This window comes from Pantherophis guttatus, chromosome 5 (genome assembly GCF_059756535.1).
Source record: "Pantherophis guttatus breed Tessera chromosome 5, ASM5975653v1, whole genome shotgun sequence".
In the NCBI taxonomy this organism is placed as follows: domain Eukaryota; kingdom Metazoa; phylum Chordata; class Lepidosauria; order Squamata; family Colubridae; genus Pantherophis; species Pantherophis guttatus.
The window spans coordinates 95067869-95087826 of NC_142067.1; the positions used below are offsets into that span (position 1 = coordinate 95067869).

The 19958-nt window shown below is 37.9% G+C and overlaps 1 protein-coding gene across 3 annotated transcripts in view; it reads right to left on the reverse strand.

Moving 5' to 3' along the window:
* The window catches only part of AFF3 (ALF transcription elongation factor 3), a 236633-nt gene that overhangs the window by 87803 nt on the left and 128872 nt on the right, over window positions 1-19958 (reverse strand). For all 3 annotated transcript variants that reach the window (XM_087871491.1, XM_087871492.1, XM_060686638.2), the window contains exon 7: window positions 16873-16924. In XM_087871491.1, the coding sequence (XP_087727617.1) occupies window positions 16873-16924 (52 nt within the window). The remainder of the gene's footprint in view (window positions 1-16872; window positions 16925-19958) is intronic.

Genomic DNA, 19958 nt, shown 5'->3' on the forward strand with positions numbered 1-19958 from the left:
CTTGTTTGATTATTATCTTTTGCTTGCCATGTGCCATTTTATTTGAACTGGACAAATGCCAACCAATATTCATCTCCTTGTTATTTTGTCTTCTGTTTCATGCATTTTTATTCTTCCAAAGCTTTTAATTCATAACTGTCTCAAATTAAAGAACAGCAACAATGGCTATAGAAGGAGATGGATACTACAAAAAGTTTCTTGCTCTCAAATTCATCTTTCAAACTAATTTCATTTCAAGAATATTTGGAGATAGGCAGAAAGGCAGAACAATATGATTTTGTATTCAATTTTAATTAAAAATTACAACTGCAATCTTTTTTTATGTCATATTACAATATGGGCTAATTTCCCAAAGTAGAGAGCAGTTTGAGGTATACCTTCCACAAATGTGTTTACAAATAACAGGTAGCATATAATACATGAAATAAAAATGAAAAAAAATTTCAGTTCTATCTTATGAAATATTATCAGTCATTGCTGAAATTCTAGTACAAAGAATTTAGTTTTTTAGCCCTATCATCCATTCACAAATAAAAAAAACTGCTTCCATAAACATAAGCATAAACATAAGCATAAACAGGGATAGAATCAAGATCACGTGAAGTGTTAATTCTACTTTATAATGCCTTGGTAAGGCCACACTTGGAATACTGCATTCAGTTTTGGTCGCCACAATGTAAAAAAAGATGTTGAGACTCTAAAAAGAGTGCAGAGAAGAGCAACAAAGATGATTAGGGGACAGGAGGCTAAAACACATGAAGAACGGTTGCAGGAACTGGGTATATCTAGTTTAATGAAAAGAAGGACTAGGGGAGACATGATAGCAGTGTTCCAATATCTCAGGGTTGCCACAAGAAGAGGGAGTCAAATTATTCTCCAAAGCACCTGAGGGTAGGACAAGAAGCAATGGGTGGAAACTAATCAAGGAGAGAAGCAACTTAGAGCTAAGGAGAAATTTCCTGACAGTTAGAACTATTAATCAATGGAACAACTTGCCTGCAGAAGTTGTGAATGCTCCAACACTGGAAATTTTTAAGAAGATGTTGGATAATCATTTGTCTGAAGTAGTGTAGGATTTCCTGCCTAAGCAGGGGATTGGACTAGAAGACCTCCAAGGTCCCTTCCAATTCTATTCTGAAATAAATTTTGCCCCCATCCTATTTTCTATCAGATACAACAGTTACCACATTTTCATGTGGGTGTATGTGTGAAGACTTTTTTAAAGTAACAACTGCAATAATTTGGAATAATCTCCCTTTCAATATCAGGATGACCTTAAACGTAATAAACTTCAAGAAAGTATTAAATGCTGAATTGTTTTAGACAGACTTGGATAGTTGATGTCATCTGGCTGGTGTTGGCTGATTTCTAATTAAGTGATTTTCTTTTATGCAATTATGTGTGCTGTACTAAGGATGTTGATTATAATTGAATTGCATTTTGATGTTATGGAGTTAGCGTTATTTATTCTTACCATGGACATTTCAATTTTGTCATGTAATTGTGGCTGATTTAGACATCATGCATGTTTTATTATATAAAGAGAGATATCCCCGTGTTATATTGAATATGATTTAATACAGTTGTAAGCTGTCATGAGTCCATAGAAATAAATATAATTTGATGAGGAATTTACAATTGTTTATTTTTAAAGTAAAATATAACTTTGTGCATAATTTTTTTAAAAAATAAAAGTCATTAATAAACTCATATCACGATTTTTTAACATTCTAGCTTTTTTAGAGCACCAAAAAGTGGAAACAATAACATTTTCAATAACATATAACAATATGTTATAACAATAACATTTCGACATGATAATTTTAAATTGGGGTATTTTAAATTTTTGGGGTTTTAAATCGGCCAAATCTATTTAATTATTTTAATTTTTAATTATTGTTGTGTCTTGTGTTTTTAAATTGGCTGTACACCGCCCTGAGTCCTTCGGGAGAAGGGCGGTATAGAAATAAAATTATTATTATTATTATTATTTGACAGAATTAGGTGTTTAACTTGTCTTACCTGTGTTTATATGAGTAAACATTACAATGAAGCTTGTACAGTCCAGTGCCATATGTTTGGCTCAAGGATAAATACTTTAGACAACAAAATTTCAAGGCCCTTTTTGTCCTAAGAAGCAATAACTTCATTTTAGAAAATTTTGGCAGGTTTTCCAGAATCCCATGGGAAGGTATTGCAAGAAATCAGTGATACATTATAAAGATACTTTAATGTGCTATAAAGTTATTTAAAGTCCTTATTCCCCCTAATTAGATCTTTTTGAAAAGGAAACGAAGGCTTTCTTCATATAATACATAAAAGAATTTGATATGTCTCATCTAATGAGCTCTCATGTTTAGGTGGAAATGATATGAACTAAATCCTTTCATTTGAAAATTATTAAAACCATCTCTACTTAACTTTACATGTTGACAAGGTATCACTTTTTTCTAATTTGTCTTAATCACAAAAAGTGTAGCTATTTACACATTTTATCAAGAGATATCCAGAGAATTTCTATACATGTTATTGATGTATTTTTATCCCATCTTTCTTCTAAAGTTCAATTAAATAAAGGTAAATTTATAAAACTGTATATCTTATGCACTATAACTTTTATTTAACATTCAAAATATCTGCTTTGATTTTTAACAAGTCCATGTCTCCAACATAAAATTTTAAAATGAAAATTGCTCTAATGCAAGCTCTCTTTTAAAATATAATTGCCACCATTTTCACACATTTTTGTTGTGAACTGACTTAGAACCAACATCTGGTTCAGTACAGGCCTTCTGGCCTGACCTTCTGACCTTGACAGAATTTTTTTTTTAAAAAAAACAAGGTTGACTCAGCCTTCCATCCTTTCTAAGGTAGGTTAAATGAGGACCCAGTTTGTGGGGGCAATAAGCTGACTTTGTATAAATATACAAAAGTATGAAGGCTATTGCTTAATGCATTGTAAGCTGCCCTGAGTCTCCGGAGAAGGGCGGCATATAAATCAAATTAAAAAAAAAAAACCTAACCAAAAAGAGATTAATTATCTTTTTAAATCCAGAGCAATGAAATAACATTGGGAAACATCTCAGGCAGACATCTCTCCAATCACTGGAGTAGAAGAACGGAGAAAAGATACCACATATTGATATTTGAAAGACTGTTATAACCAATCTCAATAAAAGTAGTTCTAGCCTTCCTGTGCTGTTGATTTCCTGCCTGATCTACTTAGATGTAAGGGGTACTTCTGCCTATGAAAGAACCTCTTTCCATTAGAAGCCTACATACTTCCTGAATATTGGACCCAGAGATTTAGGGAGATAGTTTCTGAACATATGGAAAATGATTCAGGGGTTTTGGTGAAAAATCACATTTTTGTGGGGTTCTTGGTGCTCTGTGAGCTTGGTTGTTTTCTGCAGACATTTTATTATCAAAGTAGGTAACATAATCAATGCTACCAAGCTCAAAGAGCACCAAGAACCCACAGTTCAACCCTGAGCTACAAATATTTTCTCCCACCTGTATCACCCACTGATACCACTGACCAGAAGGTCCTGCATGAAACTCCATTATAGGGCAGAGCTAGTTCTATGTATTAACTTGAACCTCTGCATTATATTTTGTAAATGTAATCTTCAATGGATAAGCCACTTTCGTTAATGAGGTTTTGGCCATGGAAAAACTTGAACAAACATGGGTGTTGATACATAATGTACAAAAGTTAAAAGAAGGGATATAAGATATGCAGTTGGTTGTGTTTAAGTAAATATTTGTAGTGTGATACCACTGGCTGTGTTCTTTTAGCACTGAAGACTAAAAGTGAGTCCAGAGACCCAGTGAACTTGGGATAAAGTTTGGCATGTAACAAATCAACAGATGGTTCATGTGACGAAATGGGGTTGAGGGGTACCCCGGACCGTGAACCAGCTCATGAGTAAACACACTGAGACTGAAATGATTCTGACAGAGGCGTCTTGTGTAAAAATATAATTTACTTTAAAACATTTAAAAAGCACTATGTCTTTAAGAAAACACATTAAAAACAAAGTCTTATCTGGGTATGTGAAACAAGGCTATCTCCCTAGATCCCTCTCCACAATACCGGAGCAGTTCACAAAAGAATAAAGCTAGCATGAAGGTAAGCAGCTTCGGCGTCGATACATCATCAAGGCCATCATGGTGGGAGCAGCACAAGCTTCACAGCTGAAAGTCACCTGAAGTAAAAACAGTTCAAAAAGCAAACATTGCTTGAAGCTTGTGGGAGGAAGAAGGTCCAGCAACAGCAGTCCCGATGATAGCTTGCGTGCTACAAAACAGTAAAAGGCAAGCATCCGTGGGAGTCTCTCTGTAGCGGCGTCTGGAGTCCTTATCTGCATTCTTCTCCCATCTGCGGCGTTGCAACAAGCTTCCTGCAGGAGCTGTGCATTTAGGCCTAGATCAGACTAGGCCCGAGTAGCAAGCAAAAGGTCCTTGCTTATATAGGGAGTTAACCTGCAATTAACTAGGGCGGGGAAGGCTTGCAGGTAATTGCCAACAGCAGATGGCTTGATTAAAACCATACTGTTTGTGAGTAGGCAGATAGCCACAGCAATCCTGGAAACACTCGTGACAATCCCCTTCTCTGCGGCTATTTGACTGGTTAACAAACATACATTCTACATTGGGTACATATATACATCAATGGTAAGTACATTCACATAGCCATCGACATTTTTCCCAGAAGATAGAGGTGTTGGTCACGGGGCAGCGGTTTGGTAAACACGTCCGCTACCTGTTCCTTGGTTTCACAATACACAGTCTTAATGAAACCTGTTTCCACCAATTGCCTCACATGTTTGATTTTAATATCAATATGGCGCGATCTCTGGCCTACAGCATCGGCTTCCGATATATTAATGGCAGCCATGTTATCCTCATAGACTTTTATAGGTTGCATGGGCTGCCTCCATAAGCTTACCAGAAGATCATCAAACCAAACTATGTTATTGGAAGCTTTGGACAAACTCACATACTCAGCTTCCGCTGTGGAGGTTGCAATTAACTTCTGCTTCCCAGAGTACCAATACACGGGGCTACTATTTAGGTATACGATGTACCCCGAGGTACTTTTTCTAGATCTAACATCCCCTGCCCAATCGGCATCCGAAAAACAACTCAATCTTAATTCTCTAGTTGCCTCTGGTTCCAATAACAATGAATAGTTCACAGTACCTTTTAAATATCTCAGGAGTCGTTTGATTCCGCTCCAATGGTACTGTGTGGGATGTTCAGAATGTCTAGATAACACATTTACACTTAGACTGATGTCCGGTCTAGTCCAATTTGCAATGTACAACAACGACCCAATCACGGACTTGTAAAGGGTCTTATCCTCAAACTCCGTGCTCTCAGTGTACATATTCTTAAGGAAGTCTGTTGCCATAGGGGTATCGCATGGCTTCGCCTCTACCATGCTACACTTTTTAAGCAATTCCTGAATCTTATCTTCCTGAGAGAGCCGAAACCCCTTCTCGGTTTTTACGAATTGCACCCCTAAAAATTTGCTAATGTGACCTAATGGTTTTAAGGCGAAACTCTTACTTAGGTCCTCAGAGAACTTCTTAAGCCTGTTCTCTGATCTACAGATATATAGTATATCATCAACGTACAACAGTACTGTTTCCCTAATGCCCTGATCTTCCTTGACAAAAACACACTCGTCAGCCGACGATGGTAAAAAGCCCATTTCTCTCAGGCTTTTTGTGAGACACTCGTACCATCGCTTACCAGATTGTTTTAAGCCATATAGGCTCTTGTTCAACAACCACACATCGTCTTCCCGATGGCTTACTCCCTGAGGAATCCTCACGTACAGCTCTTTGTCTAACTGGGCGTGCAGGTACGCGGTCTGAATATCGAACTGATATACATGTTCGCCTCGCATGGTAGCGATTGTGAGAGCTGTTCTCACGCTCTCAGGGCGCACCGTGGGCGAGAAGGTGTCCTCATAATCGTCAGGGAATCTCTGCGAAAATCCCTGCGCCACTAGTCTCGCCTTATAGATAAAGCCCCCACCTTCAATGGGCTTTTGCTTGAAAAGCCACCTGGTGCCGATCACCCTCTTGTCCTTGGGCAATCTTGTTGGCATGAATACATCGAGCCTTCTCAGGCTGTCTAATTCTGTATCCATGGCGGCCAGCCACTTCTGTCGTTCATGGTCAGGTAAGGCCAACACATCCTCATATCTCTGAGGGGTGGCCAAAACCTGGTCGACTGAGGTAACAAAGTCGTCGTACCTCTTAGGCTTATTGCCCCTGGTAACCCTAACTGGTCTGCCTTTAGGGGAGTCACTTACATCAGAGTCGTCCGATGAGTCATCTACCTCGTGACTATCACTATGCGTCTCAGAAGCTGGGCGCCTATCCTTCCTGGCTACCCCCATCTTGCGCTTCAATACCCCTTTCAAGGGTGCCTGGGATGCACGCTTCCCAGAACCAGATGTATCCCTATCCTCGGGTAGGTTTTCCGATACATCCTCCGATTGCCTATGACGACTACGGGAAGGGTTCCGAGTAAGAATCTCATTGGCATGGATCTTACTCCAGTTGGCCCCTTCGTAAAAAGTGGCAGACCTTGATATCATTAATTTCCCGTTAGGGTAGGCAAACCTAAATGCCTTGGAGCCCTGCTCATAATCAACAAATCTCAGTTTAACAGAGATTGGGTCTCCCTTTCTCCTGAGCTCCTTCGGGACATGAACATCGGCCATCACCCCGAAAACGTGGAGGTGTGCCAAGCTAGGCTTATGGCCGTATAGCACCTCGTATGGGGTCTTCTGCACCACGCTAGACCACAGACAGTTCAGGGTGTAATTCGCGTATCTAACTGCTTCTACCCAATACGCGAAGTCTAGTCCGGAATCCTCTAGGGCGCACCGCATCATAGTTTGTAATACATCGCTGCGCTGTTCTGCAACGCCATTTTGAAACTTAGAGTAAGGCGCGGTGCGTAAGTGGACTATACCCTTACTCCTTAACCAGCTGGAGAACTGCCTGGAATTAAATTCAGTTCCTCTGTCAGTTAAGATCTTCTTAACTCTGACCTGGTGCTGGTTCTGGACTAAGTTACAAAATTCCTTAAACTTAGTCAACGTTTCACTCTTGGACATTAGGGGAAAAACGAATCCAAATCTGCTATGGTCGTCTACTATGGTAAGAAAGTACCGTCTCTTACCCACGGAAGGTGCAAATGGACCCACCAAATCCATGTGGACGAGCTGAAACGGGTGTTCAGAGTACCTCTGAGACTTCTCGGGCGCAGATTTCGCCTTCAACTTTGCACTCCTACAAATTGAACAGTCTAGGAATGTGTTACAGTCATTGATCTTGGTTCCCCTTGAGTGTTCGGTTACCTTTTTTGCTATAGGAAAACTCACATGACCTAATCTACGATGCAACAAGTGAGCACATTCATTATGCAGCGGCTCACCTGTAGCAATTGCATTAGCATTTTCAGGTTTCCTACTATCTGACTCTAAGTTAAAATTTAAAAACTTTTTATTAACTTTACATTTGTCTTTACAAGGCTTCCTCTGGTGAAAGTCTTGATCCTCATCACCTAGTTCTAACTGTGATTCATTGTTACTACCAAATGAGATAACATAATTGCTATCACTGCAGGACTCAGCATTCGTATTGGGGGAATAATAAGGCAAGCCACCTATCTTCAAAACCTCCCCAATCACACATTTGTTGTTTTTGATCACAGCTGTTCCTCCTGAGAACAGAATCTCCACTCTAGGGTTCTCAGATATCCTCATCAGGCTTAGCAGATTATGATCTATCTCTGGTACATACAATGCTCCGTGAATCTTCCCTATCCCAGGGATATAAACATCTCCAATGCCAACAACATTCATCTTTTTACCGTTTGCAACTTTGACCATGGATTGATGCCTTCTCATATTAGCAAACAACCTTCGGTCACTGACAACATGGTTACTGGCTCCACTGTCCATTAACCATAGTTGCTCTCGCTGTTCCCTTGTAAGCTCTGACTCAGTAGTTTCCACTATACCTACAGAGCTATCATTAAACCTGAGATTGTTTCCTTTGTTGCCTCCATTTGGCTTTTTACCCCTTCTGTGGTTAGGAACATCTATACTTGGCTTTCTACCAGGAGGCAATGGCCTCCTTTTACATTTATTATCAGAAGGTGCCTTTAAACATGCCCTAGCATTCACATTTTGTGGGCAATCCCTTCTATAATGTTCTCTTGAACCACAATTGAAGCATTCTCCGATAGTATATGCTCTATCTGAACTATCGGGCCTTCTTAAAGGTTTTTCCTTTTTGTGAAAAGCCGCCCTGCATTTTCGCAAGTTATCTTCAGCAATCAGTCTGCCAGATAACACTTCTAAAGATAAGTTATTACAACTAACATTATCCAATTGCGATATAAAATTATCCCAGCTGGGGTCAAGGGAATTGAGTATAACAGTAATGAGGGTTTGTTCAGACACTGTTTCCCCCCTCAACATCAATTCCTGCCTTAACCTGTTTAACTCACATAAGTGTTCATTAATATCTACTCCCGCCTTCAACTTTGCGGAATAGAACTCCCTATAAACTCTGTTTGTAACATGGGAGCTTTCTGAACAAAATAGCTTATGTAGTTTCACCCAAACTTCTGTTACTGTCAGGTTACTAGGTATACTGGGATATAGTGCAGGGTTAATGGACATCAATAAAATACAAAAGGCCTTATGGTGTAAAATATCAACTTCTAAGGACCATGGTCTAGGTGGGGGTTTTAACAGCAACGATAAAGCATTTTCTTTCATTAAAATTACTTGAATACTTCTAACCCATTCCTTAAAATTTCCTCCACCCACACTTAAACTTTTAAAATTAGGAGGAAGGACCTGTACATTATTAAACATGGAAATAGACATTAATTGATGTTCAAAATGTGGTCCGTTCTGGAACGGGCAATAAGGCATTGGAATGGAAGCACACAGCACAGTGTCTTCCATCTGGCATTCTGACGATCGTTCCTCCCCAATGGGAGGGATTAAAACTTCACGTTGTGCGGATGCAAAACTCATCCTGGCTTGATCACAAAAACTCGAGGGTCCTCTCTGGTGCACATCTCTAGGAATTTTTGGACGCGCTCCCAAATTCCTATCTTCAGTTGAGGTAGCCTCCGGAACCGTCCTGGATGTCAATGTCGTCACGGATGGATATATCCCACTCGTGGCGTGCGCTGAATTAGTCGCAGACATCAGGGGGGCTTTGGGATGCACAGCTCCTATTTGTTGAGCCGATGGTGCCTGCAAACCATCGCCTAAAATGGTTGCCAAAGTTTCTATCACACTTGCAACCTTACGCTCAACATGAGAGTCTCTTAAATTTTTAGCAGAAGTCACTGATGTCATCAAGGGAGCTAAAGTCTTTATAGCCTGATCTATGATGGCTTCAACAGCAGGTGGCGCAATGTCAACTTGGCCATGCTGGTTTAACAAAGAAGCAGGAACATTTGAATCAGGCAGTCTGTTATCCCCCATTACCCACTTATGGTCTGAGGTGGGGGTTTTAGGAAAAGATTGAAAGTCTCTTACCGATCCGGTGTTTTGTAGGACTTCGATCTTCTTTCCTTTCACGGCTGAATTCTTTAATAATTCACTAGAATCAGCAGTCGGGTTCTGACTTACTGTGGGCAAACCTAAAAACTGAAGGATTGCCTTCCTAAACTCATCATCCACCTCTGTATTTGTTTTCAAGACCTGAAGTGGCGTTCTTCCAGTCTCTACCTCTTTTGGTGATGATGGTTTATTCACTATCTTAGGCCCTTCAGGAGTTGAGGCCTCTGCTCCAAAACTTATAGCTCCACTATTCTCTAAGTCAATTAGAGTTTGGGGTTTTTCAGCCAAAACATTTTTGGCCTGAGCCCCAGACAGTCCAGTTTGTGACTTCATACTTTGTGCTGCTGCTGCTGCCCTAGTCAACATCTATTCAACTGCAGACATTCAGTCTAGCGCGTTACCACATGAGCGTAAGTTCGTTAAACCATCCTCTGCTACCAACTGTGACGAAATGGGGTTGAGGGGTACCCCGGACCGTGAACCAGCTCATGAGTAAACACACTGAGACTGAAATGATTCTGACAGAGGCGTCTTGTGTAAAAATATAATTTACTTTAAAACATTTAAAAAACACTATGTCTTTAAGAAAACACATTAAAAACAAAGTCTTATCTGGGTATGTGAAACAAGGCTATCTCCCTAGATCCCTCTCCACAATACCGAAAACAGTTCACAAAAGAATAAAGCTAGCATGAAGGTAAGCAGCTTCGGCGTCGATACATCATCAAGGCCATCATGGTGGGAGCAGCACAAGCTTCACAGCTGAAAGTCACCTGAAGTAAAAACAGTTCAAAAAGCAAACATTGCTTGAAGCTTGTGGGAGGAAGAAGGTCCAGCAACAGCAGTCCCGATGATAGCTTGCGTGCTATAAAACAGCAAAAGGCAAGCATCCGTGGGAGTCTCTCTGTAGCGGCGTCTGGAGTCCTTATCTGCATTCTTCTCCCATCTGCGACGTTGCAACAAGCTTCCTGCAGGAGCTGTGCATTTAGGCCTAGATCAGACTAGGCCCGAGTAGCAAGCAAAAGGTCCTTGCGTATATAGGGAGTTAACCTGCAATTAACTAGGGCGGGGAAGGCTTGCAGGTAATTGCCAACAGCAGATGGCTTGATTAAAACCATACTGTTTGTGAGTAGGCAGATAGCCACAGCAATCCTGGAAACACTCGTGACAGTTCAGGACTTTAAGATTTTGTAACACTTTAGTATGGACTCTCTATTTCTTAATTTTGTTGTACAGCTTTGAGGGGAGCCTAGTTAAGTGCTTTCTTTGACCCTGAATGCAACCATGAGCCCAGACTGTAAAACTGAAAGTTCCCAGCAGACTGCAGGGATACATTATAATTCTTTGAATAAATGTTCTTCTGTTTGTTAAAAGACAATCAGAAACCAGAAACAATGAGTTTTAGTTCTCTTCTTTCCTTTTGTTTCTTTTTTCAATGTTTCCAAAGGGAACATTGGAGTAATTTGATAGGAAGAAGACGATTCCCTCGTTCTTTTCTTAAATGTAAATGTTCCACTCATGAATGGTTCCTTGCCTAATTCAGGAGCACAATAAACCTGTCCCTGAAAGTAATGTTTGAAAGAAGCAATAAAACCAGTGAAAGGATAAATTAAGTTCCACTGTTCCTGAATATAAACAAGTTGTGTGTGTAACTTGAGATATCCACAAATAATTTTAATTTGTCTCTTTGAATTTACATCAAGGACACAATTACTTCGCAGATTTTCTACATACATTTTATATACTATGGGGAGAAATAGAAATAATTGGCACCTTTTTTTTAAAGAAGTCAGAAAATCCTTAATTTTTGTGTGGGTGGGTGTGAATGTGAAAGGAACAACTAGTTAAAAAAAACACCTCATTTTCAGGAATGACATTAACTTTCATGTGACATGAATAAGTCCTGAACAATACTGGAAATCTGTTGTAATAGTGGAATGTTCAAGTATGTGTTTTTTGGTCCCACTAACTATATCATGCTCTCATGTATGTTTTCCTCCCTGTGTTCCCTGTGATTCTCCCCAAATATTAGATGGACAAGCCAAGATAGGTCCTCCCCACTTGCCAGTAATCATTAAAAAAAACCAATCCCACAACATCTTTCCTCTGTCACATCCTCGCAACACTGGCTTCTTCTCATCCCTAGTCTATGGATTAGATTAAGCCATAATCAGGGGCCTGGTGGCTCTGCAGACTAAAAGCATTGAGATTAACACCAGCTGTCTGCAATTACTGTAAATTCTAATCTCACCAGGCTCAAGGTTGACTCAGCCTTCCATCCTTTCTAAGGTAGGTAAATTGAGGACCCAGTTTGTGGGGGCAATAAGCTGACTTTGTATAAAATATACAAAAGTATGAAGGCTATTGCTTAAGGCATTGTAAGCCGCCCTGAGTCTCTGGAGAAGGGCGGCATATAAATCAAATTAAAAAAAAAAATAGCTGTATGTGTGTGTGTATGCCTTTGAGTCAATCCTGATCCCTACCAATTGCTTGGACTAGTCCCTGTAATTTTCTTGGCAACATTTGCAAAAATTATTTACCTGGGTCTCTTTCCTAGAGCTGAGAGAGAGTTACTGGCACAAGACACCCAGCTGGCTTTTGCCTAAGGTGGAACTAGAACTCGCAATCTCCATGTTTCTAGCTTGCATTCTTAATTACTACATCATTCTGGCTCTCCTCATCAATAGCTTATTTTAACACTATGCAACAGTAGCTGCTTCAAACTGTATACAATCTGCTATTTACCATCCTTTACACAGGACATGACATTGGTGTCCAATTGGGAATATATATACAGAGGTGTCAATTCAGCTGATCTGGCCATGTTCTGTCATCGTCATCCCTGAGCAGCCTTTTCTACTTCCGTTCTGTAGCAGTCTCTCTGTGAGCTAGAGAGAGTTTTAATATCATGAAATGATATTAAAAATACCTGGCGGGTGTTCTTGCTAAGAACATGGCATGGAGGTGTCCAGAACATCGCAGGGAAGTGAATTTGAATTGCATCAAGCTGGTTTACTCTTAGAAATGAAGCAAAAGCAGTTTTGCTTTAAAAAAGGAAAAAAAATCCTACCACACAAAAAAAGAAAGAACATTCTTCCTTCTTTAAAATTGTCAGCATTTGAAGGAGTTGGAAAGAACAATTTAAATCTCAAGGAGACAAGCTCTCCAGAAGCCCTTAAATAGTTTACATTTACTCTGACAGTTTAGGCATTAAGAAAAAGAGTTGTCATAGTGTTAAGTATCTGCAGGCTGCTATATTAATAATAGCTTTTGGCCACTGAAGTTCATGTAGTTTAAGAGAGCTTTACTATGGGCTGAGTTTTATCCAGGTCTTAGGCGTTTAGAATAGCTATGCCTGGGCACCTCTGTGTTATTTTCATTCCTCATTCTTCAGTACAGCTTTTGGTGACAAATGTGACATTTATTGAGAGCTGAAAACTATCAGGAGGATGGTATGATATTCAAGTGCTCACTTTAATGAACAGTCAGAAATAATATTTAATTGGAAACCTGAGCAGAATCTGGCTATTATATTATTTCTTTGACATATTGAAGAATTTAGTATTGCTTGCTTAGTGATGTTATAAACAGAGACACTTTTTTAATGAACCAAATAAAATAAATAGTCTTCAGTCAAATAAACTATACTTTTGATTGTCTGTGTGGCACAGACATTTGCTATCATAAGCTACTCACTGCTCCTGATTCACCAAGACATTTGATATGAAATTATTGTAAAATTATTGGAAGTATTTTCTTGTTTGCATCTGAGAAGGCATTGTTGTTTATATCACAGTATACCATGTTTCCCCAAAAATAAGACCCTGTCTTATATTTTTTTGAACCCTGAAATAAGCGCTTAGCTTTATTGCCATGCGCTCAAAAGCCTGATTGGGCATTTTATCAGGGGATGTCTTATTTTGGGGGAAACAGGGTAGTAATTCATCTCAATGCTGCAATTTAGGAAGATTCTTTTTAGAAACCATGTCCAACATACTCACAATAATATAAGTATGTTATATTATTTGATACTCCTTTGTAGCACTTGCTAGAATGATCGTGTGACCTAACAAATCTGCATAATCATTTAGGAAAAGCAAAGGTTCACCAAAGTAAGGTTTGGATAATAAAATAGGATTTTGAGAAGAACATTCAGTAATATTTACATCTGTGTATTCCATTTTTTTCTTCCACTTCTTAGTCTTCCTCCATGACCAATTTCAATTTTTTAAATGGTTGTGCTAATCATCCATGGTTATTAAGCATGACATAATGTGACCAGAACTTGTAGTTTTACTGCCAGCTTCTCTATTGATTGCTTGTTGGAAGCTGGATGTGAAGCACACAAATTATGATCATGGGATGGTGCAATGCTCAAAAATATCTGCCAGATGAAAAGTGCTGTATCTTGATCACATGTTTTCAGAGACATTCTGATGGTTATAAGTGTAAGGACTATCATAACTTTGAATACTCACTAAATAGAGTATCTCTAAGTTAGGACTACCTGTACTATGTTTCCATAAATATTTTAATATAGTAATTGTACTATTTTCTTCCTTATTTTCTTCTGATTACATAAAGGCGCAGTAACTCAGTAGCTTTATGACACTGGAGATGCAGTGGTGGGTTGTCCCCAGTTCGCATCAGTTCTATAGAACCGGTAGTAAAACCGGTGGGAGGCTCCGCCCACCACCCACGATGTCATCAAAATGCTTCTGCGCTTGTGCAGAAGAGCACGCACAAGTGCAAGCGAAGTGAGCGCACCTGCATGGCCCATTGCAAACCGATCGTAAAGGTAAGTAGAACCCACCCCTGTGGAGATGGTCTTTGCTCCAACGGTTCAAGCCCTAGCACTGCATGGCAGGGTGAGCTCCCATCATTTGCCTCAGCTTCTATCCAACTAGCAGTTTGAAAGCATGTTGTATGTGATGCAAACATGTATATAGGTATAACTTTGGTGGGTAGAGGAGTTGGTGCTCCATGCAGGCAGATTCCTGCCAGTTCTGAACCTTCCTGGTTGCGATGCTTGTTTGCAAGACAGATACAGGAGGGAGGGAGCCTTGGATGACTGCAGGAAGAGCTGCTTGTTTTTCTTTCTGGTGTGAAGCCAGCTTGCCCTCCTGTGGCTCACTGTAGGAAGCACGCAAGCGTGTTCCACAACAGAGCTGAAAAATTGGCAGCCAAACCATTACACTGCATTGGCAGTACTGGCTAATGTAACAACAACAACAACAACAACAATGTAATAGTAACAACAACAATAATAACAGCAGCAGCAACAACAATAACAGATAGTAAGTGCTGCCTATGCAAAGAAGCTGAAGAAACAGTGGACCACCTGGTAAACTGCTGCAAGAAGATCGCACAGACTGACTACAAGCAGCGGCATGACAAAGTAGCAACAATGGTGCATGGAAGATCTGCAAGAAATATCATTTACCCGCAAGCAAGAACTGGTGGGACCATAAAATAGAGAAAGTCATAGAAAATGAAGAAGTTAAATTGCTTTGGGACTTTAGAATTCAAGCAGGATGGGACCACACCTCATGGGTCTCAAACATGGGCTTGCTAACCTTCAATCCAGCATCCTAACCACATGAGCCACCATGCTCTTCTAATAAATATACTAGATATATATATATTACTTCTCAACAAATTGCTGTTGTAACATAGATTCTCTCTCTTTCTCTTTTATGGAGATAAAATAGATATATACTAAATGTGCCCATGAAAGAAGAGAAAGAGAGAGTAAAATAGAGAGAGAGAGAATATCTATATTATGACAGTTCTCCAAGGCTACACACTTATGCCTAATGTCCTGTATAGGTAAAATGACAAACTGATCTTGGCATATCTGATTTTTAGATTGGAACATAGTTCCTTAATGATTGAAAAGTATAATGTTCATTTTCAGCAACAATTAATTCATATATCTATAGCTAGAGCTAGAGCTATATTACATTTTCTTTAATAATTTTTTAACTATTCCATATACTCCACAAATGAAATTGTAACTAACAATATATTTTTAGCTTTTCTCTTATCTGACTTACATTTAAAGTTTTGAACTATGTTTCAAAGAAGCCAAGTTCAAAACCTAGTTTATGAAAATGATTTATTAGTGACTAATTCTTCCGCCTTTGAAATGGGTAGATTTGTTTCTTGTCATCCCTACCATATTTACTTTCCTTTTTTGTTTATCTTCTTTTTAATGTTTTTATTTGTAATCACTCAGAGCCAATGAACTTTAGTATATCAAGTTAATAGATAATAAATACATGTATTCAAATTTGATTTTACTAAAATGAATACAGTATAAAGCATTTTCTATTCCTAACAACAGCTGAAATCATTAAAGATCACTTTTAAAGAACAAAAATATTCTAAACCAAAGCACAATGTATTAGGGGGTGTGTGCACATACATGTGTGTATAGACTAAAATATACATGACAATTATTAATCACCAATCTTTATTTATTATTTTTTAATTATTAATTATTTTTGCTAATAATTTTGACAAGATTTATTTGAGAAATTATTTTATTCTAAATAGTTGTCAAGAACACCTAGTGCCAAATAAAAATTATTGGATCTAACTGTTCCTGGTCATAATAAAAATGGTAGGCAGCACTTAAAAATTTTGTTTGACATGCAGACTACCACTAAAACCTACCACTGTTTCCTTAGAATCATATTTTGTGATTTATTGTGCTACTGAATTTATTAATTCAGAATCCTCAACAAATTGTGGAAATCATATTAATTCTTTCAGCTGGAGTTCAACAACTGAAAGATGAAGGTGTAATCTGCAGTCACTGAAAATTAAACAGTAAATCATAAGCAACATATGCCATATGTTTTAGTTAGAGAGAAAAACCCCTGTTGTCATATAAAATCTTTAAATTTTTTATAAAGTGCTGACTCAAAAATGCGTACATTGTTGTTTGCATCTCTTTAGAAATCAAGGGCTTTTCCTATACTAGCCAATTGCTATAACTTTCACTGAAACAGTTTTCCAAAGTATCAAAAGTAATACTTTAAATCCAAATGAGATTTGTTATGTTAAACAGAAGCGTCCTTGGACAGCAGGTCCAAAAAGCAAGATTGCAGTGGTGCATATAAATAAGGTGCAGGCAGGACTTTGATTACGCAGTTGCAGTCACCACCCTGACATTTTTGACAGACACACCTTCAGGGACCTCAAAGAAAATTACTACCATTTAACCATCTGTAAATATTAGGTTGACTTACGATGTATGCAAGGTACAGTCTTCTGGATTCTTTGGCTCAACATCATCTTTTCCTTGAAAAAAACAAAAGAATAGGAATGTTAACAAATGAGCCAAATTGTAAAGGTCATTATGTTGTGGTATAGTTGTGATACGAAACACAGTTGAAAATGAATAGCTTTTTTTAAAAAAAATCTCCATATATTTAAGTCAGAATAAACATGAATTTTAATAAGCTAAGGATCATGAGTTATGTAACACTGTGGCACTAAGATTATAAAATACATTTCTCTACTTATATTGTACCCAAGAAACTGCTTTATTGCATTTCTTTTAAAATATAGAACATGGAAACAGTGTATTCTCCAAAGAACCAGTTGTTGGACAATAGTTTTGTTTTACTAGATAGTTATCTCTCTGTCCCTTCAGTATTATAGTGAATGGATCAGTATGACTTCCTTCTAAATGCTCCTAAATTGTGAATTACATGAAACTCAAGTTACTAAAAAAGAAAACTGTCAAAGGACAATTCTGCCCTCAAAAGTATTGTTTTCAGGGGGAAATTATGTAAGACAATAGAATATTGTGGCACCTTAACAACAAACTATTATTTTACACTAAGGTCAATCTTAAAATCTTTGAAGGATTAGACATGAAGTTTTCAGGCAAATGTCAAATATGATTTCTCAAAATATTTTTGCAAAAAAGTAGAGTAACAATAGGAAATATTGTTTCACTTGGCCTGATATGACAGTAGAATGTTCTTTAGGTCACTAAATGTGTGGCTTTCTATTATGTAGAACTAGAATAAATAAATCAGAATCATTGCTTTTTTTGCTTTCTTTCTTAAATTGCCTAAATACAATGCATTTTACTCTTCGGTTCATCACATAAAAGACCTCCTTAGCAAAATATTCTAAATGCAATAAGTACAGTAATGTCAAAGTAACCATATTTGGAGAAATGCATGCAATGTGATTGATCAAATCAGGATTGTGCTGAAAGTTTGAAATGTTGTGTGAAGTCATGGATTTGCCCAATTCATATCATGTGAAATCATTTCTCAAAGGTATCATTAAAAGGAATGTAGATGGTGATAAAGTCCAGAAAACGTATATGTAATCAAAAGCTCCAATCTCTCTCAAATGATTTGCAGTTATCCAGGAGACTCATTAAAATAAATGGGATTTTTATCTAATGGGTGTAGATAAAATTTCACTACCAGTATATAAGAATGGTGTGTTCAAATTTTTATCCTGTGTTTCCATTATGTGTATAACAGCCGCATAGACCTCACCTATCCAATATAGACAGCATATAATTTAAAAAAATATTTTTTACAAAATATTTAGGCTTCTTCAGCTGAGGTGTATCCCTGAAAGTTGAAATCTGGTATGACTACAGGTTTTGAAATACCAAGGAAAATGATTATTTGAAACATTTTAATATAAGCTTGCAATTTTTTTTAAAAAAATACAGGGTGCCTCACATGTACATTTCTCTGTAAATGTGTAAGTGCTTCTTACTGTCTATTTGAAATTCAACAAATAAGCAGAAAAATGAAACAGCAAACCAGAGTCTTAAGTGGTTTTCTATAAAATGAACCATCTGTTAATGCAGAAAAAATTCCTGCTTGTCTATTCTTCCCCTAAAGAGGAACGATTATTTCCAGAGCTAGATCCATAGCATTCGTAACTGCAGAGGGTACAGAGAACAGAGTGAATGGTGTAATTTCAGGAGACAGGCAGTTAGGCTTAACCTACTGAAGAAATAATTCTTATATGAGATTTGACTCTTACATTTTTCATTTCTTATGAAATGCCCTGCATTATAAAATTACTGGCTCCTGAAATATTTACCTGGACCCAGTGCTAGCATTTCAGAAAAACCTGGAATCTCAACGCTTATTCTGGGAAATACATGGAGAATATTCATATTTACTACATCTACCTGATTCCTGCCAAAACAGGCAGAAGCAACAAAGTGTCTCTAGATACCTCCCTGGTGCAGACTGTCTACTTAAAAATATTTTTAAAAAAGAACTAAAAGGAAGCAAAACCCATTCTCATATCCATATATCAAGAATAAACAATGCCTTTGGGCACTACAAAGGTCCCAATGGAATGATAGATATCATCCTGGAGGGCTACTTTGCTCTTAGGTAAATTGATGTTTTGCAATTGCTCTGCCCACTGGGAAAAGCCACTTTGTGAATAGAAAGTAATTGTATAAGTGCATTCAACACAAGTCTGCAAAATTTCAAATGAGTACCTAGCTTTAAAAGGTTGTCTACCCATGTTCTGAACCACATTGCATTAAACATTATGAGATGCAGTTTGCATGCTCCCTTTTGTTCCTCTGGTGCCAAGTTCATAAGGAGGTGCTCACAAACAACAAAGTTAGATTGTCATTGTCTTACTAACTAGTATTATTGAAATGGAAAGATGGAATAGGTAGAAGGGAGAGTGAGAAGGCTGAATGACAGACATTTTGGCAACTAGATACATTTACTTTGGCATTCCATTTATCTCTAAGCTTTATTGGGGAAAAAGTTATTTGATCTTCTTGTTAATTGCCTGTTAATGCATAGGGAGATAGCTAGCATCTTTCTAGTAAAGAATAGTATGCAAGTGTTCTAAATATTAGTACTGTACTGTGTTTTGAAAACCAGCATCTTTTTTCTGGGATTCTGTTACGTTGGGATGAAATAAGAATCTCATTCCTTTAAACTAAACGTATTACATCTGAACCAAAAAGTTAGCTACAGATTGTGAAATAATAATGTATATTCTAGCTTCTTTGTATAATTAGTTGTTAAAACCGTAATTGTAATTTAAGGTTCAGATATTGTAACAAGTGTGGTCAAATGAAAACTGAAACAAATGTTTGCAATGTTTTTCACAAACAGTATCAGTTAGAACATGAGACTGTAGAAATCCAAAGGTAGCTTTGGAAGGTTAAAATTAGAATTATGTTTAAATGTAGACCATGTTGTGCTTTTATTTCTTCCCCTAATTTGTTCCAAACTAAAGGAAGTTTTTCTCTTTCTTTATATTATTTGTTTAGGTTTCATCAAAGAAAACTCACATCCCAAAGTAATTCAGTTTG